Genomic DNA, 27,746 nt, shown 5'->3' with positions numbered 1-27,746 from the left:
GTTCAGGCCTGGGCTCCAGCTTGATTCCGTTCAGTCCATTTTCTGGGTGGTGTCATGCACAAAACACAATCCAGGAAGGTCAGTCCAGTCCACGTGGCTGCCAAATAATGGCAGGAGTGCTGGGAACTACTCACAGCTGTAGGAAGGTTCATATTATGTTCCCCAGTACAGCTTCTCCCTTCCAGCTCCCACATTAAAAACAAAAATAAAAGATAACAAAAAAGGAATCTGAATTCTTCAATACTGGCCCTCTCCCTGGGGCCCAGGCATAAGTCAGAGATTAGAGCCTTATGACAGCATTTTGAGTAGACAGGAGCTCAGGCAACTCCACACCCAATGCAGAGAGTGCCGTGTGGTATGGCAGCTCAGCCAGGTCTGCCCAGTCCTGTGGAAGTTTCTGAATGTAGTAAGCCAGGCCTTCCCACCTGCCATCTTGGTCTCCTACTTCCTTCCCTAGACGTTGCCAGCCAGGCAGGTAAGGTTTCTGAGGTCCCATAGACTCCTGGCTTCCCCACAGGATAAGTCAGGCCAGCAAGAGCCAGGACCAGAAGAAAGGTCTCTTGGGAGCCCTACCCCTCCAGCCCCAGATGACACTCATTCCAATCTTGTCCCTGGATGTGCCTGCGTGCAGGTCATGCAGTACGATGGGGGAAGAGACCAGGGAGGGGCTGTAGTTCTTCCCAGCCCCCTACCTGCAGGGGCAGCTGTCGCATGAGGGCGGTGGGCCTCTGGAGGTACAGGATGAACATGCTTCCGGCGGCCCTGGGCACATGCAGGGGCTCAGGATGCAGCCTCATCTTCCTGGACACCAGGGAGCTCCAGGCTTTTGCCCACTTCACCACACCCTTCTTTCCTATTAGGGGACACCAGAGGCAGAGGGACCCTAAGGGTTAGAACATGTATGAAAATGACACTCTCACAAAAACATCCTTATTGCACAATCTTTCCAGTCTTCCTTTACTTCCTCAAGCTCAGCCTTCACTGGGTTCCCTACATCATGGCAGCCCCTCCTTGATGGTTTCCCTGCCTTCCCCTCTAGCCTCAGATTACAACCTTTTGTGACTCCCCACTGCCCTGAGATGCAGTCTAAACTTCTCAAAGCCTCTAATGATGTAATGCAGAAGATTTCCCAGTGTCCTGAGTATTAGCCAGGTCAGGGGCCTTTTACATTGACCTTGATCAGCCCTATCAGGCATGGGCAGAAAGGCCTTCATGTAACATTTTCTTTTCCTTGCTCACAGGGCAGAGTACCCATCAGTCTTGGGATTCTGTTATATATTCAATGGATTAGTATATTCAACATCCCCAAGACCTCTCTTTGTAAATGGTTATCACTGAACTCCACTACAGAGTTTCAACAATTATCCAAAAGTGTAAAAAACAGGGTCTATGGTTGTTCTTGACTTCTCTTTCTGAAACAACCCACTTTCACCTCTGAAAGTGCCTCTCTAGTCTAATAAACTTTACTGTTCTTAATCAACTTTATTATCACATACATATACACATGCAAAAACAAAACAAACAAAACAGGATCTTTCAAGGACAGATGCTGGGATTCAATAAAAATCTGCTGTGAAAATTAAACTTGGAAAAAGAAAACTAAACTTGGTAGCTGAGCACATGAGAATTAGGAGAATCAACATGTTCAATTCAGCAAACTAGCAAAATCCTGAGATTAATAAGGATAAAAGAAAAAAAATAAATCAACCTAAAAGAAAACAAGACCACAAGAATCAGAAAATACCTCTCAATAATGAGACTAAACATGAATGGTCTCAACTCTTCAATCAAAAGATATAGACTAGCAGACTGGATTAAAACACAATATCCAATTATTTCTTGCCTACCCAAAATACATCTCAAAGGTGGAGATACACAGATTGAAAGTGAAAGGAAGGAAACTATGATATACCACACAAGCAGAAATCAAGAGCAAACAGGAGTAGCTGTACTCATATTTGGCAAAGTAGACTTCAAGTCAAAATTAGCTGGAAGGATAAAGACGGTCAGTATGTATCAACAGAGGGAACAACCCATCCAGAAGATATAACAATTATATATGCACTAAACATTGATGTACTCAATTTCATAAGGCAAACACTACTATACATAAAGGGACAGATAAGGTCCAGATGCAATAATCAATACTCTCATTAATAGACAGATCATCCCAACCCACCTCTCCAAAATCAACCTACACTTTATGTATCCATATTCTGTAAGAAATTTAAAAAACCCTAGTATTCCATCTTAAGGCTGTCGCATACACATTCTTCTCAGCAGCCTACAGAACTTTCTCCAAAATTGACAACATTTTAGGCCATAAAGCAAGTCTTAACAAATACAGAAAAAGGAAATAATTTCCTGTATCTTAACTGATCATAATGGAATAAAATTAGAAATTAAGAACAAGAGAAACTACAGAAATTATACAAACATGGACTGAACAAAACACTTTCAAATGATCAGTGGATCACTGAAGAAACCAGTAAGAAAATTTACAAAAAAACTTCTGGAATCAAATGAAAATAAAAAAAAACTTATCAGAACCTTTGGGACACAGCAAAGGCAGTGCTAAGAGGAAAGTTTATAGCTATGAGTACCTCTGAAAAGAAATCAGAGAGGTCTTAAATAAATAACCTAATGATACACCTCAAGGTTTTATAAAAACAAGAATAAGCTAAGCCCAAAATTAGTAGATGGAAAGAAATAATAATGACCAAGGCATCAATTAATAAAATGGGGACTAAAAAAAATATATAAAGGAGCAAGGAAACAAAGAATTGGTTCTTTGAAAAGTTAAACAAGATTGACAAACCAGATGAATAAAAGAAAGACCTAAATTAATAAAATTAGACATAAAAAAGGGATATAACAATAAATACCAATGAAATTCAGAGAATTATTAGGGAATACTTTGAAAATATATACATCAATAAACTGAAAAATGCAAAAGAAATAAATTTATACTAATATGACCTAATATGAACAAAAAAGGATATAAACAACTTAAAACAGATTTATAATAAGCAATGAGATTAAATCAATATACTCCCAACAAAGAAAAGCCCAGGACCAGAAGGATTCAATGCTAAATTCTACCAGACCTTTAAAGAAGAGCTAACACCAGTGTTTCCCCAAACTATTCCATAAATAGAAAGGGAAGGAATGCTACCAAACTTATTCTACAAAGCCAGTATTACCCTGATACCAAAACCAGATAAAGACACAATAAAAAAGGAAAATTATAGATCACTTTCCCTGATGAACATAGACCAAAATTCTCAGTAAAATACTTGCAAACCAAATTCAACAACACACTAAAGAGATCATACACTTGATCAAGTTGGTTTCATTCTAGGGATGCAAGGATGGTTGAACATATGCAAATCAATAAATGTAGTATAGCACATAAATAAAATTAAAGGGAAAAAATCACATGATCATCTCAATAGATTCAGAAAAAGGCTTTCACAAAATTCAACATCCCTTCACAATAAAAGTGTTGAAGGAGTAGAAAGAACATACCTTAACATAATCAAGGGTATATATGACAAACCTAATCAGGAATAAGACAGGGTGTCCACTCCCTTCACTATTACTCAGTGTAGTGTTTGACTTCTAGCCTGAGCAATAATGGAAGAGAAGGAAGCAAAAGACATATGAATAGGAAAGGAAGAAGTCAAATTATTCCCATGTAGATGATATAATCCTATACTTAAAAGACCCTAAAGACTTCACCAGGAAACTCAGATCTGATAAACACTTGGCGAAGTGGTAATACACAAAATCAAACACAAAAATCAGTAGCATTTCTATATGCCAATAACAAACAGGCTGAGAAAGAAATCAGGAAAACAATCCCATTGACAACAGCTTCAAAAGTATTTAGTAATAAACTTATCTAAGGAGATGAAAACTATACAACAATGAAGAAAGAATCTGAAGACACTAGAAGATAGAAAGACTTCCCATGTTCATGGATCAGTAGAATTACTATTGTGAAAATGGCTAGCTATCTACAGAATCAATACAATCTGTCAAAATTCCTGTGACATTCTTCACAGAAATAGAAAAAAACCAAATTCATGAAGATGCACAAAAGAGGGCTTGTGGAGTGGCTCAAGTGGTAAATTACAGTGCCTGCCTAGCAAGTATGAAGCCCTGAGTTCAAATCCCATTACAGAAAAAAAAAGTAGAAAAGAACCCCAAAAAAGCAATTCTGAGAAATGCTGGAGATATCACAATGCCTGACTTCAAATTATACCACAAAGTCATAACAAAACAGGATGGTACTGATACAAAAACAGACAGGTAGACCAATAGAACAGAAGAGCCAGAAATAAACCCATGCAGCTACAGCCATCTGATTTTTGACAAAGGGGCCAAAAACATCCATTGGAGAAAAGATAGCTTCTTCAACAAATAGTGTGAGGAAAACTGAATATCCACATGTAGAAGACTGAAACTAGATCCCTATCTTCCACCCTGTAGAAAAATCAATTCAAAATAGATCAAAGAACTTAATCTAAGACTGAAAACTTTGAAACTACTATGGGAAAATGCTTGAAGAAATAAGCACAGGTAATGAGGCAAAGATTTTCTGAATAGGACTCCAATAGTTCAGGAAACAAGAGCAAAAATAGACAAATGGAATTGTATCAAATTAAAATGCGTCTGTACAGCAAAGGAAAAATTATCAGAATCATGAGACAGCCCATGGAATGGGAGAAAATCTTTGCCAGCTATTCTTCTAATAAGGGATTAATATCCACAATATATAAAGAGCTCAAAAAATTAAACACCATCTGGGCACTGGTGGCTCATGCCTATAATTCTAGCTACTTGAGAGGCTGAGATTGGGAGGACTGCGGTTCAAGGCCATCCCTGGCAAACAGTTCACAAAACCCTATCTCGAAAATACCCAACACAAAAAACAGATCTGGTGAAATGGCTCAAGTGTACAGTGCCTGCCTAGCAAGCATGAGACCCTGAGTTCAAACCCCAGTACTGCCAAAAAAAAAAAAGATTAAACACCAAAAGAGCAAATAGCCCAATTAATAAATGGGGAACTGAATTGGACAGTTCTCAAAAGAAGTACAAATGACCAATAAACGTATGAACAAATGTTCAACTTCCTTAAGCCATAAAAGAAATGCAAATCCAAGGACAACACAACCCTTATTCAATGTTGGTGGAAATGCAAATTAGTACAGCCACTATGGAAATCAGTATGGAGTTTCCTAAAAAAACTGTAAGTAGAACTACGATATGATCCTTCTATACCACTCCTGGGTATATATCTGAAGAAATGTAAGTAGGCATACAATACAGATACATACACACCCATGTTTTTTTAACCCCCTTTGGTGAGATTGGGGTTTGAACTCAGGGCTTTGTGCTTGCAAAGCAGGTACTTTACCGCTTGAGCCACACCTCCAGTCCATTTTGTTCTGGTTATTTTGGAGAAGGGGTCTGAAACCATTTGCTTCAACTGGTCTTGAAACATGATCTTTCCAATCCTCAGCCTCCTAAGTAATTAGGATTACAGGTGTGAGCCACTGGCACCTAGCCTACACACCCATATTTATAACAGCACTATTCACAATAGCCAAGCTATACAATCAGCCTAGATGCCCACGAATGGATAAAGAAAATGTGGTATACACAGTGGAGGATTATTCAGCCCTATAGAACTATGTCACTTGAAGAAAAAGAATGAAATTATGTCACTTGCAGGAAAATGGAAGGAAGTATAGATCATGTGTTAAGAGAAATAAGCCAGACTCAGAAAAATGGTTTACGTTTTCCCTCATATACAGAATCTAGACCTATAATAAATAAATACATACATACATAAATGGCATGAATGTAAAAAGGAGACTGTGGGGTAGAGGCTGAAACCAGAGGGAGTGGGGAGGGAGAAGGAAGAGGGTGACGGGGGTGGGGGATAAATATGCTCAAAGTACATTATATTCATGTATGAAAACAGCACAATGCAATCCATTAAAATTGGAAAAAAAGATGGGGAAGACAAAAGGGAGTAACAGAAGGGTAAATATGATCAGGGTGCATTGTGTGCATGTGTGGAAATGTCACAATGAAACCACTTTGTACAATTAATATAAGCTAATAAAAGTAGCTTATATTTAAAAGATTAAAGAAAAAAATTAAACTTGGGTTACAGAGCTAAAGAATTTTATGACTAGAAAGAATTTAGCCTAATCTTGCACAATTAGTTTTCAAGGCACAAACTAGGGGCTAGACAGTTCTTAATGGGTGGATTGCTCATCCCACCACTAGGGGGTGATGGGCCACAGGCATTGAGCTGAAGTGACCAGATGGCCAGCTTGCTGGTACACTCCTGATTCTGCTTGCTGTCCTGGCATAATTATTGACAGCTTCCCCTTTTTTAGAATTGGCCCCTTTGTTGTCAAATTGAATATACCAAGCACAATTCTAGTATCAAGGCTCTGAGACCTGGTAAGGAACCCTCATGAAGAGATGCGGCTCCCTATCAGGCCATCCCATGCTCCACTCCTCATTATGAGGACATTTCCTGGAAGGACACAAGTGAAAGTACTCCTTCCTGAAAGACTTGGGCCAGACAATGTCTCCACTCACGTTCCTGGAGAACACATTCATCACAAAGCAGGCCGGGAGGCACAGCACCTGCCTACCTCCTCTCTTCAGTGCCCTTTAGAGGCCAGAGGAAATAACCATCACACTGAACACTGTGGTCCAGCATACCTCATGGTTCTCTCTACAGATCTGTGCACAAACTCCAACAGGCCTTGTTGGCATCCCAAGCTGACTTTTATTATAGCAGAAAATTCGAGGACGAGGCTGATGGTGATTGGGGACAACTTTTCTGGCCTCTCCTAGGAAGTGGTGAACCCACAGATACAATTCATAGTAGAGAGCCCTCAGTAAACAGGTTCTTCTTCCCTGGCACAGTCAGCCAACCTGTCCATGTGGATTTGCTGAACAACCAGCCACAAAGTGCCAGCTGAAGGTGACAGGAGCCACTCAGGAATGTACCAACAACCACCCCAGAACCAGGGAAAGTAGACAAAAGTGCCCATCCCTCCATGGATGAGCCAGCCTTCCACACATAGTGGACAGGAGCCTATCTGCAAACTTCTGCCAGACTGCCAAGGGTAGAGGGACCTGCAGATTTGAAGCCAGATGGCTTACCTGGACCCCGTGGGAGAGTGTGACAATATCAACCTTCCATAAGGAGGAAGGCCTTGTCTTCCTGTCCCATGGAGGGCCAAGTGAGCTCATTAGCTCTGATAATGTATGCATGAGGGGTGCTGGGCCCAGCATGGGGCAGGGCTGGCCCAGCAATGTCCCTTATACCTCTAACTGGTCTTTAGGACAGTGGTACAAATGGGGCCCTGCTCTCAGATCTGGCTGTGTCCCTAGGCTCTGGAGATATCCCCACTATATTGAAAGTGGGGAAGACGTGCCTAATTGGCCCACCCACCCCAGGGATCAGCCCAGAGGCCATGACCACCGGTACATACGTCACTAAGTTTCCTGGAGCAGACATGGACCGCTCTTCCCTGCGTGCGTGGGGCTCAAATGGGTTTCCAAAGGAACGCTTTCTCAGCATGGACTTGACCAGGATCTGGGGAGCACACATCAGCATGAGGAACATAGACCCCCTTATGCCCAGACATGCCAGGCAGCTCTGGTTCCTGAGAGGGCACCTGGTGGAGTGAGTGTCTAATTAACACTTGGGGGTTCTGTAGCTGCTTCTCCATTCAAAGGCCTCTGGGGCCTTTCACTGTCATGGCCAGGGCACCAATGCAGTGCCTGGGGAAATGCAGTCCAGTGAACAAGTGGAAGGCAGGAACTGCTTCTTCCAGCCATGGTGAGTGCTGCTGGTTGGCAAGGCCAGTGTGTTCTGTTAAGTCAGCCACTATCCTCACCAAGCCTCCAGTCTCCCCACCACCAGGCTGAGTAACATGACTTCTTTCCACAGTCTTCCAGCAGAGCAGGTATCACTGGATAACCAGGGAGCCCTCTGTCCCCCCAACAGGGCCAGACACAGAACAAGTCTCAGGCAGTGGACACACCCTCCTAACACCCTCCCAGGACAAGGGACCTCCACTCCTCGTTCTCTTACCACTGTGGTCCAGCTAGGGATGAGCTTGACTGAGTTCTTCACCTCTTCCTCGGTCACCTCCACCACACTGCAGTGCTCTTCTTCTGAGGGAAGGGGCTCCTCCCCATGCTTGGTCACCCAGGGATGCAACTGTGGAGGCCAGAGGGAAGGAGGGGTCAAAACCGTAAGCAGACAAGACACACAATTAGCAAAGGACTCCAGGCATCTCACTAGCAATGACTTGAGGGGGTTCAAAGCCCCAAACCCAACATGCATACATTCCAATGCAGATCTCTCCAGAAAGGGGAAACTGAGGCCTGTTTTCCATGTCTCAGCCCAACCCAGCCCAAGGCCTCCTATTTCCCGACCTTGATGTCTGGCACCCCGATTCTTGTTTCAGGATTCTTGTCTAACATCTTTAGGATCAAATCCTTGAGCTCCTCGCTGACCTCTGGCCTACAGAGGAGTGGAAGGAAAGAGATGAGGGTACATTGATGAGGACCCTTGTCTCCCCACCCCAGGGTCAGCCCTCATTCCCCAGATGGACGAGCAGAAGGCCCCCAAGATACTAGGCCAGGAGAGAGTTCAAAACCAGTACCTGATCTGTTTTCCTGACAGTGTCCCTCTGGGGCAGAGGTCATAGACACAGAGTTCTATTGGAGCTGGACACCCCTTGGGTGGCAGAGATGGCATGAATAATGTGAGAAGAAACTTCACCAGGGACCTTTACTCCCACTCACCATCTTACCTTTCCCTCTACCTGCAGGTGGCCAGGAAAGATCCCTTCTCATTTGATAAGAGGAAACTGAATTCCAGGGAGGTTAGCAGGTTGGTACACTATCACTCAGTGGTGTACTAGACTCGGGAGGAGAGTAGCACTCTCAGCCCCATAGCAGCCACCACCATCTCTGCCTAAATCTAGGCTTCTTTGCTACCAGTGTTGATGAGAGCCCATATGTCCAAAACTGGGGAGGAAGAACCCACTCTTGGGACTGTTGAGATGGGTCCTTTCTGCTGCCTTAGATGCTTAATGTCTTTGAAACTCCTGGACTAGAGAGCAGGATGTCACTGGTAAGGGTTGGGGGGATAGCAGGAAGAAGGCAGGAAATTAAAGGATAAGTAGGAAATGAAATTAATCCAGTTGGATAGTGCTCAGGGTAGAGTGTTGAGGTGGCAGATGAGCAGGGAGCAGAACCCAGAGGCCCTTGAACACCATGGCCAGGACATAGCCTTGGCCAGTATTAAGCAGGAGTGACAGTCAGATTTGCTGTGCTTTAGAAAGGCCAGCCAGGCCTGATTGTGTTGGCTAGACTAGAGGAAGGCCAGAGAGGAGTGGCTAGAGAAGCCTGAGAAGAGGGGCTAAGGCCTAAAGTAGGCAGGGGTACAGGTGGCAATGTGGCACCCAATTCGACAGGGCTTGGGAACCAGACAGGAAGTGGGTGCAAAAGGGCAGGAGTCAAAGAGGACAACTCCAGTTTCTGTCCTTCCTTGGCCACTCGAGCTGATGGGCCCTAAAAATTAGGAGCCTAGCTGTTGCCATGGCAGCCAAAAACCATCATCAAAAGACACAGGGATGATCAGGGTCCCCCCAGGCAGCCCCTGGGCTCAGAGACCCTCAGTCACAATGCGAGGAGTGGAAGAGAGGGGGCTTCAAATTCAGCTCCACTGGCAACTGTCCTCTGGGGTATCCACATGTCCATCTGCAAAATGAAGACTCCCATCCCACGTGGGGAAAGCAGAAATTCCCTTTGGGGCCAGGAGCTGTAAGGAGTTGGTGCTCCTGACTCCAGGCTGGCCTGCAGTGAAGCTGTGATGTGAATGTGTGACCTGGGGCCATCCCTGTCCAACTCTAGGCCTCAGAGATCCCATTTGTCCAATGAGATCTGACCCCCATGTCATGTCAAATACCCTCAGCTCCACAGTCCCACTCTCCATGTGCCCAGGGCCCCTCCCAAGGAACAGCACCCCCACATGTAGATCTCCAGGCTGTTGGGGCCCTCAAAGTGTAAAAGTTCTGCTGATTTCACTCCTCCCCAGGAGTGGTCAGAGCCCCTGGTGCCCTGTGTAGACAACTCACTCCTCAGGGAATACCACGGCCTCATTCTTGATCTTCCTGTGCAGGGCCAGTATGTACTCGTCGATGAATGGGCACTGCAGGGTGGAAATCAGACAGAGGATGTGGGTATAGGAACCTAATCTGTGACAGCGAGCAGCTCAGGGTTCCCCAGGAAATGACAGGGGAACCTGTCATCTAACTTTTTCAACATCTGGCACACAGGGGTGCAACAAATGTGACTGGACAAATGTGTTGCCAAGAGAATTATGAAGCTGGCTACACCCACCAGCACTGCAGCTGCCTGAATAAGGCCTCCCCTCCCAGGGTCTTATGTTTGGAAATGTGTTCACCAAGATCCCCTTCCTGCTGTCAGTGTGGTCACTAGAGCCAAGCATCTGTGGGTATGGATCTTGATCATGTCAGAACTGAATGCCCTCACGGCCCAGTCTGATCTACAGCAGGAGTAAAGGACAGTTTATTGAATGAATAAACAATTAAGTGAATGAATCTATGGATGATTATGAATGATATGAAAGAACAGAGGTACAGGGAGCACTCTGACTGGAGAGAAGGCAACACCACCACCAACTGCTCCTCTTGAATGTCTGCTGTCCTGGGACTCCATAATGCTCCCTCCCATCCCCAAAGGGATATGAGGAAAAAAGAAAAAGCCTCTTCTCCTTCAGCCCTCTCTGAGCCAGGTGGGCTCTTTCAAAAGAGTGAAGTACCTGCATCCATCACTCATGCCTGGCTTACTGGGCCCTGTAGCACTCACCTTCCCATAGATAAAGCAGTACAGTGTGACCCCGGTGGCCCACACATCCAAGGCCTAAAAAGAAATATGCTTACATCAGTCCCCCAGTAACCACTGCTGCCCCTCTGCACATCAAGCCCCAGTGGACTGTGGAAGAGGCCTGCAGGAATCTTCCTTCCCATCATGTATTCACTCAACAAACACTACCAAGTATTTGCTTCATGCTGGGCCCTGTGCTGGGCACTGGGAATGGAGGCATGACTAGAAGAAAGCTCCTGCCTGCCAGGAACAGACCCAAAACAGATGTGTTTTCAAGTCAACAGGTACAAAGACTCCTTTATCCACAGGATCATGTTTGCTGCCTCTATGACATAGATGTGCCCCAAAAGTGGTAAGTATATATTCAATTTATACTCAATAAACCAGCTCTGGCTTCAAGGGACCATCCATTTTTCTTCCAATCCACTGGAGAAGCCACCTGCTTCCCAACATCAGAAATGAAGAGCCCCTGCCCACAGCAAGGCCCTGCTCACCCACTCCCATGCACTGCTGCAACTCCTCCCAAGGACTGCTCCAGCTCGCCTGCCGGGAACCTCATGTGTGCACTTCTTCATCCCCTGCAGACCCCACCTCTTCTTTCATGTGAGCGATTCTCAAATCTCCACCTACACAGTCCCACCACAGCTGCATCATTAGAATCCACTCAGGGATCCCCAGATACAGGCAAACGGTCACATTCTATAGAACAGGCTTGTAGTCTTCAAAACTGTCAGGGTTGAGAATGACAGAGGTAGGCCAGGGAACCACTGGCTGTAGTGCCCTCACTCAGGAGGCTTTGCCTACTGCCCCTGTCTCTGAAGAGGAAGCCCAAACATCCAAACCCAAACCAGGTCCTCTTGCACATTTTCTGGGCTCCAACTTTAGCTACTATCTTCCCTGTTCTCCAAGGGGTAGGGAGCAGACAGTTTGGCTCCACCTGTTCCACAGCCCAGCACAGAGCAACTGATAGCAATATCTGCAGGGGACCATTTTGCTGGAAAATGAGAAGAGGCCAATGCTGGGAAGTGTGTCAGGCTCCAAGGAAAGGGTAAATATGTCATTTCCCTAGACAGAAGGACCCTGGTACCCTCAGCTTGGAAACTAGCCTTTGCTGTAAGCTGTTCTGTCCCTCCACTTCAATCCCAACCTGGCCCAGACCCTGGGTAGTCACCTTTCCACTGAAGCTCTGGCCAGAATCAGAAATGGCCTCAGGGGCCATGAATGCTGGGGTCCCCGCTGTGCTGGACAGCTGAGCGTCGTTCCCCTCAAACTGGTTGCTGACACCAAAGTCGGCAATCTTCACATGTCCATCATCCCCCAGGAGCAGGTTGGATGGCTTGATGTCCCTATGGACGATCTTCTGGCAGTGCACTGCAGAGAAAAGCAACTGGAGTGCTGGCTGGGGACCACTGCCCAGGACCTCTCACCTGCCCTTGCCCAGCTGGGGAAGTCAGCTGGCACATCTAAGCCCATGCACACTCTCAACTTTTGAGGATCTCAGAAGAGGACAGCAGAGCTGTCTGCCTCACTATGTAGGTGAAAACAATGAGGCTCAGCCCAGGCTGTTAGCAGCAGAGCCATGACAGGAATCTTAGGAGTCTTTGGACTCCACATGCTCTCTCCATGATTAACACAGCACCTGTTGCTGAGGGAGGAGGTCAGAGGAAACTGGGGGAAGGGATTCCCCATAGACCCATAGACTGCCCCTTCTACATAGGTACTGCCTGTGGCCCAAAGTCCATCCAAACCTTTCCCTCACCCAACCTAGTCAAAGACATTCCTGCTTCTAGAACTGAGGCTTGGATTGTGAGAACTATGGTATCCTGTAGAAGCACTACTCAGCCCTAGGGATCTGGGATGATGGGGTTTCAGAAACAGAGGGCACTTGAGGCCTTGGCACCACCAGGATGAATATGGCAGGGGTGTGGGTCAGCCATCTCTAGTAAGATGAAGCCAGAATCAGAAAGGGCCTAGAAGGCTAGGAGCCTTCTCTGCCTCCTGAGTCCAGCACTGCCAGAAAGGAGTGAGCCACTCAAGCTAAGTTTATCAGAGATGTCCCAACTTGAGGGAAGACACTAATCCTATCTATCTATTTGCGGGCTTTTTCTTCAGCAAGTCCCCTAAGGCCAATAGACCCCAGGAGGCTGTGTAGGGAGGAAGACAGAAAGAGAGCAGGGAGGGAAAAGAAACAGAGGAGGACAGGAAGGCTGGGGGCAGAGGGAGTAAGGGCCACACACCAATAACCACAAAACCAGTGACCCTTATTGCTTACTATGTGCTGGGCACACACAGGGATTTGACACATAACTATCAGAGTACAGAAGTTCAGGGAGCTGCACATTTGAAAGTGGTCTCAAATTCTTTTCTCAAACTCCAGCCTTGGCCCCAAACTCCAGGCTCTTTATCCATGTAGATACCCAACAGACATCACGATGGATGGGTAAATCAATATATATCTCAATATATTGCAATAACATGTTTAATTTATAACTTGACTTCTCTGCCTGTAGCTACCACCACCAACAAATGCAAACATGCAAACGGAACAGAAAACTCCTGTTCCACATGTTTTTCCCATTCCCTGAAAGACATACTACTAGCTGTCAGAAACCTCAGGAGCATCCTCCTCTTCTCAGATCTCACATCAAGTAGCCCTGGGAGCTCAAGTGCAAAATATATTCCAAGCTAGGCATGATGGTGTATACCTGTAATCCCAACTACTTGGAAGGTTGAGGTGGGAGCACTGGGAGTTTAAGGTCAGCATGGGTAATGTAGCAAGACAAGAAAGGAAAGGAAGGAAGGGAAGGAAGAAAGGACAGAAGGAAGGGAGGGAGAGAAGAACGGAGGAAGGGAGGGAGAAATATGTACATTTCAGATCCAACTGCATCTCATTGCCTGCCTTGATGCACCTGTCCCCGTCTGAGAATCAAGCCTGGGCCTCTCTAAACATAGAGCACTCTCGGGGCAGCCTCGACTCTTCCTTCTTGGGGCTGAATCACAAGGCAGGTCTTTGGTTCCCCAGTGCCTCTGTTTATTCACCTGTCCAGCCCCTGGTACTAACTACCCATTCCGGGGAGCCCCTTCACTGTGATCAGCTGAGTCCTGAAGAAGCTTTAGCCAAGAACCCATAAGATTAGCTTGCTTTTGTCAGGGATAGAGGATGGCAGACACCAGGTCCTTAGGAAATGAGCAGAAGGATGTAGAGCCGTACACCAGCAGGATTGTGCCTGCCACTGACCATACCCAGGGTAAAATCTTCCACCTTACACCTCTAGGTCCTTGCTAGGAATTATGTGCAAAGCCTTCCCCTCTGCATGCCTCATTTTTCTTATATGTGCGAAGAGATCATTAATCTGAATGTACTGAAGAAGCTCTATCAGGATAAAGGCAGTCCTGTTCCTGTCACTGCAGGTCACACCTCAGCTAGGTCCCCATCCTGCTCCACTAGGGAGAATCCACTCCAAACAAACCAAGCTAAGATTTTAGAGAGATAGGGAGCACATTTGGCCCCAACCCAGGCCACAATCATAGGTGTTTGGGGGCCCTCCTCCCCCTAATACCAGTTACCCTGTGCTGGCCACTCCACCTCGTTCACATTTCTCCCCACTGCTCTAATCTTGGCCTCACCATCTGTCACTTGGGTTGTAGAAATAGCCTCCTCCCTGACCAGCTGGCCATCTCTCACCCTTTATCCAGCCACCACACAGCTGCCAGACAAAGCTTCTGAAGACAAAGACAGATGAAGACCAAATCCCACCACACCCCTCGCTCAAAACCCTCAGGGCCTCATAATGCCGACAGGATGCAGTCATGAAAGTCCTCTGTGGAGGCATTCCCAGACCTGGTGGTGTGGCCTAGACACAGTTTCTAACCCTACAGTGCATTAAGCATAACCCTCCAACACCCCCACCCCCACACCCTGCCCACTGGATGCTTCAACTAGATTTAACTGTTCTCCATCCTCAAACATGACGGCTCCACTGCCCTCTTGCCTGTGTCTGGCACTGGCTCCCACCACCATCAATGAACTTGGTTAGGACCTTGGTCCTTCAGAACTCTCGTCACAGATGGTCTCTTTCAGAAAACCTCCCCTGGCCCCTGTGCCTTCAAAGTCTTGGCAAGCACCACATCATATTATCTGCCTGCTTAGATTCCTGCCATTCCTAGGCTGTAAGATTAGGGTCAGGTTAGCGTCTCTGTCATGTGTTGTGCCCAGAGCCAGGTACTCATAAATGAATGAGAGGAATGAATGAAATATATAAGCAAATGACTAAATAAATTTCAGACAGAGCTACACAAGCATTCTTCCCTCTGAGCTCTCCTCAGCTTACTGAAAACCCACCCTGCCATCACCCACGGTGCCATGCCAGGACAGTCTCTCCCAAACAGCCGCATACAGCCTGTCTATCCCACATCTCTTGAGCACTGTGGAGAGGCTAAGCTTGGCGAAGAACTCAGCAGAAGAAAGATAGGGGCAGAACAGTCCAGACGCTGTGAGGACCAGAGACGGCGATGGACCTAGCACATGCCCAGTGAAGCCTGCTCAGGCCGCACCCACCTATCCTTGCCCCGCCTCCCCTAAAACTGATTGGCAGGTCAGCGCTGACGGACAGAAATGTCTGGGGCCTGCTCAGCCTAGGTTTGGCGGGCTCCTGATCCCCTAGCCTGACTCTCAGAAGGCAAGGAAACTCCTCACTTACAGTATTCGAGGCCCAAAATGATGTCCCGCAGGTAGAGGCGAGCTTGCTCCTCAGGGAAGGGCTTATCGCAGGGTACTTCCATGACTGGCCTACAGGGAAGGAGGAAGGAAGGGTGTTCAGCTGGGATCTGATGAGCAGAGGTGGCAGTGGCCATGGCGGTGGTGGAGGGGGAGGGGAAGGCCTGGCGCGGGCCATTCAAGTCCTCCAGGGAGATGTGCTCACCGACCCCAAGATACCAGCTTCTTCTCCCATGTAATGAAAACTTAAAAACATATGGATACAAATACCACAATTCAATCATAATTCAAATCAGCTTTATCTTTATTTCCGTTGGCTTGTATTTCTTCTAAGTATTTATCTATAAACAAATAATTGCAAAGATGCCATTTAAAGCAGTGTTTTTTCAGACTGTGGAACCAGATCCCCAACAGTCATGAAATCAATTTACTGGGTGGCAACCGTAGTAATAAAAATATATCCTGTTCCATAAAACTTTCCGTTACAGACACAGATAGCAATATAAACCTCTATTTGTTTTGAATGGAGGCAAAAATGTTTGAAAGCCCCTGGGTCTTAAAGGGATACCACTTCCTGGCCCTTCCCCAAATTGGACTTTAGAAAAGTCCCCAAGCAGCCACAAGCCACAGCCTACATTTAAGGTTTCATAGTAAGGGTCTCCAGTCCACCCAGGCTGGTGATCTCTACTCCATGAGTATTTGAGAGCAAATACTCTGAAAACTCAAACAGAGCAGACCTGTCTTAAAACACCAGGCTCTATCAGAAATTTGCTATGTGACCTTGAGCAATCCATTTACCCTTGGATCCTCAGCTTTCGCACTCATAAATGGGAGAGAATGGAGTCTTACCCACTCCATTAGTAAAGCTGAAAGAACTCTTTGTGATTTGAATACACAGTAAGTGTTGAGTCCCACCTCTACACTTTTGCCTGAAAACACTCCTTTATTCTTCCTCTTCCATCCAAATAATCTTCCCAGTTTTTCAATGCCTGGCTTACCTCCCTCCCCTTCTTCTGGAGGCCTCCCTGATTCTTCCAGCCTCAACAACTCCCACCAGCCTTCAGAGAATGGTCCTTGGTCTCTTATTTACCCCAGAGACTAGAGTTTCCAAATGCAGGGTCTAGGACTCTGATTTCTTCTACAGTGGACACAGAAAGGGAAAGGGAGATCTGAATTACAGTGTCCTGCCTGATCAGGACAGGGAACTCACCCCTTTCTCAGGAGGTCAAACACTGAAAGAAACGAAAAGAAGGTAAGGTGTAACCCGACTGGCAAAGCATTCAATGTCTATGTCCCTCCTTACTCTGGGATGTGAAATGATGGGGAGGCATGCAGGCATACTCAGGGAGGGACAGGACAAGGGAATCAGGTTATCAGACGAAGTAACTGGATGAGAGTAGGGACTGCTAGGGACCTGCCTTGCCACATCCTCATGTGCCAAATGAGACCATCAGCATGGAACCCTTTTATAGAGGAAACAGGCTCAAAAAAAGCAGATATTTTCCTAAAGGTCATAACAGATAGACAGGCAGCATAGGGAGTGAAGACTAAAGCCTTGACCTCTAGTTTCTAAGCTGGTTTGCCTTCTGCCCCGCTTTTTGTAGCTACCAAGCCAGCCCTAAAGCAGACATGAAACTTGAATAACATCACTATTAACAAGGATATTAAATAATACGTTCTACATATGATACTTATTTCCTCCTGACATTACCCTATTGTGACACCATTGTTATCACATCTTATGTTGTAATCATCATCATCAGTGGGAATGAGCTGAGTCACTCACCCAAATAGAGATTGTCCTCAGCTGGATCATCCAGTACCTGGAGGTCAGAGGAGTAGACACGGGGTTGGAGCTTGAGAAGGCATTAGTGGGGGGGGCCTAGAACTCCTATTCTTGCCACCCCAAGACCTCTCTTGTGTTTCATAGCCAACCCAGCCATGAACTAGGAACTGTTCAGGTGCCAGATGGAAACAGTGCCTCAGCAGTCAACAACCCCAGCCCTGGCTTGGTGGCATTTGGCCTTCTTACCTCCTGCTTAGAGGAAGTGCTCACTTTTGAGAACAACCCAGACCAGTCTAAACTGCTCCCATGTATCCCTGTAGCCCCTCCCAAGTCTGATTTGTCCTGGGGGCCTCAGCCATACCTTCTCCCTCGGCAGGATACCTGGTCTGTGCCGAGTGCCACCCCCATACCAGACCCAAAGCACATTGGTTTCTGCCTGCTCTCCACCACTTCCTACCTCAATCAGTTTGACCACATTCACATGGTCCAGCTTCTTCAGGATAGCAATCTCCTGGTATACCCGCTCCAGGGGCAATAGCTGCTTGGCTGGCCCTCCCTGGGCAACCTGGGAACCTCTTGGGGGAGGGCGACCTGTGACCAGGAAGCAAGTCAAGCTCCTGTTCCAGGAGCTGGGCCTTTCCATGGCCTGCAACCAGTCTCAAGCAAGACTCTTCCAAGAATGCAATCTTGTCCCAGTCCACCAAGCACTTTCCATCCCCATCCCCAGACTTTGCTTCCCCTACTACCCAAACTAGCTGGAGACCTGGTCCTCCTCCTTCTCTGCCCCCAGACTAGAAGGAGGACAAGGCAGTTAGATACATACGAGGAAAGCCATACTGCTTCAGTAACTTCTTTTTGGAAAGAACTTTCATTGCCTAAGGAAAGAGGAACAGAAATGTCACATGTGTACAGCCACCAGGAGCTAGAACAGACTGGTTCTATGGGGGCGGAGGTCTAGAAAGGCACACTAGGCATCTGCCTCTGGCACTGAGTGTGTAAGTCAGGTATGCATTAGGCTGGTTAGGGTTGGCCATACTGAGTCTAGGCCTTCCCCCTGCTCTCCAAGCAGATGAAGCTAGCCTCTGCTTGCTATATCCCCAATGACAGGAGCCTGCTCCCTTAAGAGGCAGCCCAGGCCTCATTGCCCCAAGAATTCTGCCCACCCCACAGGCTTCTGGGGTCAGGCTTAGCAACACCCCTCTCTTACCCCCAGACTCACATAGTGTCTGTCTTCACTTTCGTTGTAAGCCAGCCTCACCACACCATAGGCACCCTGTAGACAGGTACTGGTTAGTTCCACCTGGACAGGGCACATTCTCCAACCTGACAGATCTGATCCCTGCCCTTGCATCCCATCCCCACCCCACCCCACCCCACCAGCTGTGTGGGCACACATTTCCAGCAGATGGGGAGAGGGCTCCTTTGCTTTGGGACCTGCCATGCTTCAGTTCCTCCTGGTCTCCATCCAGAACCTGGACAGTCAAGAATCAGGAGTAATCTCCAGTCTCCCCCGCTGGGTATTTCTCACAGAGAACAAAGCAGTCCACACTCAGGCTAGGGCATTCCTCTCTCTAATTCCCATTCCCACCACAGTAAAAGGAAGCTGCCAAGGACCCTACTTCCCCCATCACTCTTGTCTAGGCTTTGTCTTGTCCTGGTTGCCCTTTTCTCAATCGTACCTTGCCAATCTCACTTTGCAGCTTGTACTGGTTCAGCTGCACACAGTCCTGGGGGCGGGAAGAAGGAGCATCAGGTACAGCTTGATCCAGAGGCAACACTGCTGCCACAGCAGAGCCTGTTCAAGGACCAGCCCTGGCCCCAGGCCTTAATTCCCAGACCCGTGGGTCTCAACCTTTCAAGTTTGGATGGGGAAGATTAGAGGTCCCATTGCCACCTGAGAAGTCTTGAATAATGTGTGCAAATGTGAGACCCTGGTTATGCTGTGCTACCTAAGTGGCTAAGGAAAAATACACTAATTCCTGCCTGGACTTGGGAGGTCAAGGAGACCCCAAGCTGTGAAAAACCTCTTAGCAAGTATTTCCAGAAGCAGCTGAATGAGAAGGACTAGCTGCTGGGACAAGAGAGATAAGGGAGGTCTGGGGACAGGAGACTGAAAATGTTGGGTTGAACACAAACAGCTCAGCCTCTGCCATCTGCAGACTGCTTGGTTCCCAAGTTCATGTTCAGATCCAAGCAGCAAGGACAGGACCCACAGGTACCCAGAGGCTGGAAGCATGCTGCAATGCCTGAATCAGAGTAGACTCAAAGAGGAAGATTATGGGGGAAGGAAAGGGGCTCAAGTTGGAAAAGACTTAAGATGGGGGTACACATGATCTATTTTCAAATCTCTAAGAGCATGTTTAGGGACAAGGAAAGGATCTGTTTCCTAGGCCTGGCAGGACTCATAAGAGGCAGTCTTTGGCTGAGATGGAGTTTCTGTGGGTAGGATGAAGCCACACTGTTAGTTAGCAAGCTCCTCAGCTCTGAGGGTATGCAAACCAAGTCTAGATAACTATGTGGCATAGATACGGGCAAAAGTGGATCTCCATGTAGGCCTCTTGGGGGGCTCATGAGCAACCCCTAACTCTGCCCCACCAACCTCTGTGTCTGAGATGGCCACGTGGTGGGACTCAATGGTGGGCCTCCGCCAAGCCTGCGGGGGGATGTGGCTGGCAGGGCCTGTTGCATAAGGCCCAGCCTGGGCCTCCAGGCAGCTTCCTGCTGGCCGCTCCTGCAGAGACAACTTTCTTGCTGAGAGGCTGGGCCGCACTGGGGAAGGTCTCGAAGCACCGCCAGGGATCACAGAGGCAGCTCTGGCCCGGGGCCGAGGTTCTACACCGTTCCTGGTAGGTTCTGGGCTTCCACCTGCCTCTTTGAAGTGGGCCACGTTGATGGCCGCCACCCGCTCTACCAGCTCTGCTCGAGGGTCCTGGTAGCAGACAGCCGGGCCCCCTTCCATCGCCTTGGTAGGGAATCCTCTGTGTAACTGTGCTGGGAACCTAGGACATGGTAGAGAGGGTGTCATTCCTATATGTCAGGCAAGGGGGTCAGAACTCAGCCCTGCTCCCACTACAGGCACAATATAGAGGGTCCTGCCTCCTTGCCTTTGTCCTGGCTGTTCCCTCTACCCGGGATGCCAGGACCCAATCTTAAGTTTGTCCTAACTAACAAAGAATTCCAGGACCTTGTCTGGTTCAGCTGCATGCCAGTCCTCTAGCACTTGGTGTCCCCACCTATAAAAGAGGCACAGTCACTTCGGCCATGCTGGCTTCAGAAGGAAGCAAAGAGAATCTGGTGTTCTGGAGTAAGGACAGATAGACTGGGAGCCCAGAAGCACTGAGAGTCCAGGGTCAGCTTAGCCCCCGCAAATCACTGCCTGACTAGTGACTCACTCAGTCCCACCCCTTGATGGCCAAGTGTTAGTATTCTAGTGTGACCTTCTGGAAGTGGACTGCGTGCTGATCATACAGAAGCAGCCCTGGTGCTGCCACCCAGCCTCCACCATCAGGGAAGCCTCCTGAATGTTCCTCCCAAGCCAAGGACAGGTCCATTAGAGGAGGAAGCACCACCTCCCGGGGTTATCAAGCAAGACTTCAGTGCACCAAACAGTCATTCTTTATGTCACCTCATTTTTCCTTCCAGTTTGTTCATATGCCAAAGTGTTCACCACAATTTTCTCAGGCTAAGAAACATCCCAGTCTGATCTCATACCCACCCTGAACCTACTGCAAAGCAAACCGGGTCCCAGGCCAAGCAGTAGCCCCAGTTTGAGCCCCAAAGCAACCTCCAGCTTCAGCCCCAACACTCAATTCCAGCCATGCCCTTGGCTATACCCTGACTCTCACACTGGGACTCATCTCTACCCCTAGTGACATGCTGCCCCACCTCCCAGCCCAGTGCCTCCTCCTTCCTGGGCCACATTTCTCTTCTCAGGAAGATAAAGTTGGTGGACTCCTGACTCTCTGCCCTTCCTGTCTGTTGGTGATTACTGACTCCACACTGTGACTTTGAGAACATGGGTCTCCTGGGTGTCATTCATGCTTATTCCAACCCTCACTCCCGATCTGTTGCTGTGACAGATGTCAAGAAGGCAGGACTGGCTGGACTGCACTGTCCATGATGGAGCCTGGGCTGGGTTCCAGTTCTGCCCCTGGGCAAGCTCCCTCCCATGAGCCTCAGTCTCCCCTTCTATGCCCATGGATGCCAGACTTTCCCAGACTGCCCAGGCCATAACCAGGCTGGATGGACTGTGGGTGAAGATGTGATTCAGAGTCTCTGCCTGGCATCCAGAGTACTGAATGAGTGAGAGAGCCTAAAGACAGCAGAGCTGCTGCCGACAGGCAGAAAGAAAGAGGGAGGGAGAGCCAGCCTGGCATTAGGGGAAGACATGTTGCTGGACCTAGAATTGTGTGGGGGTTGTGAGGCTGGAGCACAAGGAGGCCTCCCTGGAGGAGGTGAGAGAGGGAAGTAGAGCTGGGGAGGTCTCCCTAGAGGAGATGTGGGAGGGGAGTAGGGCTGGAGCCACAAGGAGGCCTCTCTGGAGATGTTGAGGGAGGGGAGTAGGCACCGGGAGGCTTGGAAAACCAGACAGCTTGCAGGCAGGAAGCCCAGGAGGACCAGGCCTCCAAGCTTGGCTGAGTCCTCTCTTGATGCCCTTCCCCCTCTTCCTGCAGGCCTGGTTTCTCCACCAGAAGGTAAGTTCCCCAAGATCAGGGCTCCTTCTGCCTTGTCTCTCCATAAGATCGCTGATGTCTGCAGAAGCAGCTGGCACATAGTAAGCTCGATAAATAATCTATTGAATGAGAGAACAGTACCACAGTATGACTACAGCTCTTCCCATCAGACCAGTGGGAAAACTGATTCAATAAGGGAACCCTGACAAGACTCAGGTCTCAGAGGGCAGAAGCTCCTGCCTTCTGGTCCCAGGCAGCGACTAAGGGACTGAGGGCTGCCCTGGCCCATAAAATGTATATGATTTCCCTGAGGTTGCCAGCCTCATGAGAGGCGGCTCTCCTTTAGCTCCCTTCCCATCCTGTTTTCAGATGGGCAAAATGAGGTCCAGCAAGGGACAGGTGGGGGCCTGAAGCCTTCCTGCTCCAGCCTGGGCCCCTGTTACCTGGTTTAATGACCAGGCTCTGAAGCCAGGCTGCCATGCCAGGCTGTAAGCCTGTGAGCAGATGACTCCACTTCTGCACCTTGGGCTTTCCTCATCTGCAAAAGGGAACAAAACAGGCTGTAAGCCTGTGAGCAGATGACTCCACTTCTGCACCTTGGGCTTTCCTCATCTGCAAAAGGGAGCAAAACAGCGGGGCTTACTCCCCAGGTGGTTGAGAGGTGTAAAGGAGTGGACCTCATTAAGAACTCAGAACAGGGCCTAACACTGAGGAAACTCCTCAGAAGTGAGCTGTGATCGCCTGGGACAAGCTGGGACCCAGATGGATGCGCAGGCGAGCTAGGCGGTGAGGGCTGACGTCAGGCCCTTCATCCCTCCCTCCCTCCTCCCAGCCTGGATCAGATTCAGGTGACTAAGCAGGTTGGGAGAGGCAGCAGGGGAGGCCCAAGGTTCCTGCTGCGTGTCCAGGAGACAGGACTAGGAGCCCGAGGCTGTGCATGTGAGGGCGTGCATCTGAGCGTGGCAGGCGACAGGACCAGGAGCCCAAGGCTGTGCGTGTGAGGGCGTGAGTCTGAGTGTAAGAGAATGTGTTGGAGCATGGCTGGGAGCTGAGCACACTGTGTCTGTGTGTGTTGTGGATTTGCACCTAGGAGCGCATCTGTGTGAGACAAAAAGCTCCCCATGTGCTCTTTCTGTGTGCACAGTCTTGTGTGCACTTGTGTGCCTTTAGGCAGCATGTACATGTGTCCCAGGACAGGGAGGGATGCACCTCCTGGGGCCATGAGAGTCAAATCCCAGAAGTCAAGTCTAGACTTCCTGTACAATCACCTGTCCCACCAAGGTGAGGTGAGTCTGCCTGCCAGACTGGTCTGAGAGCCCAATCCTCTGGAGGGGGTCACCCAAGGGGTCTCTCAAGGCCCTTTCCAAGCTGATGCCTCACTAGACAGTTATGTAGAAACTGACTGGCAGGTAACTAGGGGACACAGGGGCAAACAGAAAAATGGACAGACAGGTTGGTCCCAGGCTCAGGGCATAGTAACGGCTTCTGTAGGCCTAGGGCATCTCCCAGGGACTGGCTAGTGTGTGGCTCCAGACACAGGCCTCCCTCACTTTTCGAAGTTTGAGTCCTGCCCTCCCAGGCAGGACTGTGCACCTGGGCAGGATGTTGAGCTTCTAGGAGCCTCAGCTTCCTCAGGGATGAATCAAACAGATGGCTAACATCCCGTCTTCTCCCAGGGCTGTGGAAGGAAGTGGATGAGGTTGTGGACATAGATGCAGCTTGTGCTTGAGTGATGTGCAGCTGGGATATGTGTGCATCTGAAAGCCACTCAGAGAGAGCCCTGATGTGCAAAGTACAACCCACATGGGCCACCTGGCTTGGAAATGGCCTGGCACAGGCTTCTCTACACAGACTGTGCCGTACCCCACCAAGTGTCTTCCACTTCCAAGTATATAAGCTCCTGGCTTCAGAAACCACATAAGTCATAGGTGACTTCAGGTCTCATTCTGAGTTCTGAAAGGATGCTTCAGCACCAGGCTAAGTCAGGGGACCAACTACCTTCCAGGCAGAGGACAAGCAGCTCTGACCAGCAGAGGACTTCCAAGAAGGGAAAGCTGCAAGTTGGCTACCTGGGCGAGACACAGAAGTGGTCCTGACATCCCTGGGCCACCTCACCATAGCCTGTTTATATACTCCTGACAGTGTCTGACACTCTGGCAGAGGTGCCCTCTGCAGCTCTCGCCCCCTCCTGGGATGACTCAATCCCCTAGAGGGAGGCCCAGGAGTCTAGTGCCAAGTCATACTTAAAGATGTCTGCTGGGAGGACACCCTCTCCTTCCACCCCCTCCCTGGGGAGCCCCAAGTACCAAACTGCTACAGCTGCCCTAAGGGCATCCCTTGGGCCACCCATGGAGGCTGACATCCCCAGGCCTCATCCTCTACCTCTGCCCCACATCATTCTCTACACCAGATCTGTGCCTCCAGTTTTATTCTTTCCACCTAGCTTCCCCCTCCCCTCCGTGTTCCTGGGCGGCTCAGCTCCAACAGGGTCCAGTCCAACTCAACATCTTCTCCCAAAGTGCTCTTCTTCCTCTGTCTCCATTACAGAGGTGGAACTGCATCCTCCCAGTTCTTATTGGACCATGGCCAAAAGGATCCTATTCCTCTTGCCTACCCTCACTCCCCTGCCCCACCTACTCTCCATTCCCACTGCACCACATTACTTGAAGCTTCCCAAACTGCAGATTCTGTTCTGTTGCCAGGCCTTTGTACAAGCTGTGCCTACTGCCAGGCACATATCTCCCTCTGCTTTGCTGCCTGGAGGGCAGCGCAGACATCGCCTCCTCTGATCTCCCTACTGCTGGCTAAGAGAGCTCACAAAGTGAACCCCTTATAAAGTCCAGGTTCAAAAAAAGAAAAAAAGAAAAAAGCCAGATTCTGACTACTGTCCTTTCACTGCTTCCAGGATTTCCCTACATCCCCCACCCTCTACCCAGTTGCTCCTAAGAGGATTTGCCAACATGCAAATATGGTCAGAGTTCTCCTGAGCATGGAATCTGGGGGACAGAGGAGCAGGAAACCTAGCCTCAGACAAGGGCCTTGCAGGCTGGAGAACAAACATTGACTATGGGATGCAAATCTGAGTTATTCATTCATGCAACCTCAACTGTTTATCAAGCATATGCTTCATGTCAGGCACTGTGCTAGAAGCTGGGAGATAGAGCAATGGACCAAAAAGACAAAGTCTCTGCTCTCACACAGAGTAATTTCTAGTAAAGGCAGGAAGCAATGAATAAGAAAGCCAGTTAACTAGGCTGGGGGCAGTAGTTCATACCTATAACTCCAGCTACTTGAGAGGCAAAGATCAGGAGGATCACATTTCAAGGCTAGCTCAGGCAAAATGTTAGTATGTGACTCCATCTCAACCAACGTGCCTGTAATCCCAGCTGTAAAGAAGGCATAAGTAGGAAGATATAGGTCTGAGGCTGGGGCCCCAGATAAAAATGAGAGAGCCAATCCTGAATAATAACTAAAACAAAAAGGGCTGGGGGGCATAGCTCAAGTGGTAGAGCATCTGCCTAGCAAGTCCAAGGCCCTGAGTTCAAATCCCAGCAGTGCCAAAAAAGAAAGTCAGTAACTAATATATGATAGGTCAAGAGGTATGCACATAAAGACAGCTATGTCAGTAAGGGAGATTAAGAATAAGGGGTTGAAAGATGCTGCTAATTCAGTGTAGTTCAGGAAGGACTCCCAGTGGGTTTGAAGAGACACCTGAAGACATAAGGGAGTGAACAGTGTGGTCATCTGGGAAGAGCAATTCAGGCAGAGGGACTGACCAACAAGAGCAAATGCCATGAGGTGGGACAGTGCTTGCTGTTTGAGGAACAGCAAGGAGGCTGACATGGCTGGAGTGGAGAAATAAGATAGTGGAGTTACATCTGGAGAGAAGGCCCAGTCCATTGTGCTGGCCTCAGAGATGGCTTCCTGGAGGAGGTGAAACTCCTTTGTGACCACCAAGTAGGATTTCAGGAGGTAGAGAGGATGGGAGTTCATACTGTGTATAACAAAGAGCCCTTTCCCAGGTACCTTCAGAGTTTGGTTTCTGGGTGACACAGGGTTCTGTGAACATTGACCAGGAGGCCTCTAAAGCCAGAGGAGAATTTTGAACAGGAGAGTGATTCAGTTGGACAAGGTTTAAAATGACTGGCTGCGGTGAGGACTGAGGGTAGGAGACCAAGGAGCAGGCAGGCAGAGGGTCCCCAAAGTGTGTAGCTGTAGGACAGTCTGGCACACAGTAGGTGCTCAACTGTATGAGCTGAATGCAGGAGGCGGGGCTGCGGGGAAGGTCAGGGTCTCTTCCCTGAGATGCTTAAGGACACAGCTGTGTCTTCTCCCACATCCTGAGCTGAGTCCATCTGCTCAATGCGCAGCTTGGGACTACCCATTAAGGCACAGTCCTGGGACCTGTGGCCTGTGACATACCCTCTGCATACTCCTGCAACACCCTCGAGTCGCACACACACTCCTCCCTTGACAGGCGGAGTCCATGTCCGCGTGACCCATGCTCACACGCCACTCCATCCCGAAATGCATTCCCCTCACACACAGGCACACTCCTGTGTCCACGTGACACGCGCACTCCCGCCCCCAAACACCACACACAGCTCCCTGCGCACGTGTGCACCCTCCGAGCCACCAGTCCTGTGCCCGTTGGGCCCCAGAAGCCGCAGCGCCACCTCCACCGCCCCCTCCCCGCCCCCAGCCAGGGGAAGACTGCGCAGCTAAAGCCGCACGCCGCATCCGTCCCATTCATCACCCCCACCCCCAGCCCTCGAAGGAAGACTCCCGGGAGGGCCGTGGGAGGAGTGCTCAGCGGAGATCCACACGTGGGTGCACCCGCCCGGGCCCACTCCTCATGGACACGGCCTCCACCAAGGGCCGGGGTGGGGCGCACGGGGCGCTGGGGGATGGACACAGTCCCAAAGACAGGAGCTGGGGAAGGGACGCACATTGCAAGGCGCCCGAATAGATGCGGTCCTAGCTGCCAACTCAGACGAAGCAGATTCCGGGAAATATCCCGTAGACCCGGCCCCGCAGACAGGGGGAGAATCCCTGCACTGACAAGGTTCCGGCTGCCCTCAGAGACGCGGCATCGCAGACCACCCCTCTCCCCAGCAGGCTTGGAGCAGATGACGGTTCTGGAGTTCGTACTCCAGTTTCCGGCCCCGGGTCTCCTCCCCGCGGACCCTTACCTTGGCGCGGCGACAGTCTCCGCAGCCTGGCGGGCACCACGCTCGCTCCCGCGGCGCGCGCTGCTCTCCGCCCCGCCCGCCTAGCCGGAGCCCGGATCGCCGAGCTCAGATCGCCGGCGCCGTGGTTCCAGGCAGCGCTCGCTCCCCCGCCCGCTGCCGCGCCCGGCCCGCGCTCATTGGCCGTGCCGCGGCCCCCCCTCCAGAGCCGTCCAATCAGAACCCGAGCATCCCGCCCACTTCTGGAGGGGCGGAGCCATGGAGGGTGGTGGCTTGGGAGGGTTCCTGCGGTGGGGCTGGGCCGCGTCACGCCCCCGGCGCCCGAACCTCGTCTGCCTAGAGTACCCCAAAATCCTTCAAGCCACGCCTTGGATCCCTTATGTGGGCCTGAAGGGTACCATTGGTTTCTCAAACCCCTT

The 27,746-nt window shown here is 49.4% G+C and overlaps 1 protein-coding gene across 7 annotated transcripts; it reads right to left on the bottom strand.

Moving 5' to 3' along the window:
• On the bottom strand, positions 1-27,470 carry Camkk1 (calcium/calmodulin dependent protein kinase kinase 1). Of its 7 annotated transcripts, XM_074047163.1 has the most exons (17): positions 27,331-27,445; positions 22,582-22,676; positions 20,065-20,464; positions 19,145-19,192; positions 18,673-18,738; positions 18,289-18,340; positions 17,923-18,056; positions 17,466-17,502; positions 16,890-16,911; positions 15,663-15,751; positions 12,134-12,333; positions 10,945-10,998; positions 10,191-10,264; positions 8,482-8,569; positions 8,135-8,263; positions 7,530-7,633; positions 1-883 (listed from the first exon to the last, which is right to left on the bottom strand). In XM_074047163.1, the coding sequence occupies exons 3-17, from the start codon at positions 20,422-20,424 to the stop codon at positions 781-783; spliced, it is 1,560 nt and encodes a 519-aa protein (XP_073903264.1). In that variant the 5' UTR covers positions 20,425-20,464; positions 22,582-22,676; positions 27,331-27,445; the 3' UTR covers positions 1-780. The 7 variants fall into 7 exon arrangements, with proteins under 7 accessions (XP_073903264.1, XP_073903263.1, XP_073903266.1 ...); XM_074047162.1 differs by lacking the exon at positions 22,582-22,676 and having other exon boundaries at positions 27,331-27,470; XM_074047165.1 differs by lacking the exon at positions 22,582-22,676 and having other exon boundaries at positions 1-853; positions 27,331-27,470.
• Positions 27,471-27,746: the final 276 nt, after the last annotated feature.

This window comes from Castor canadensis, chromosome 11 (assembly GCF_047511655.1).
Source record: "Castor canadensis chromosome 11, mCasCan1.hap1v2, whole genome shotgun sequence".
NCBI lineage: Eukaryota > Metazoa > Chordata > Mammalia > Rodentia > Castoridae > Castor > Castor canadensis.
Note: the sequence above shows the minus strand (reverse complement) of the source record. Positions and strands in the feature narration are given on the sequence as shown.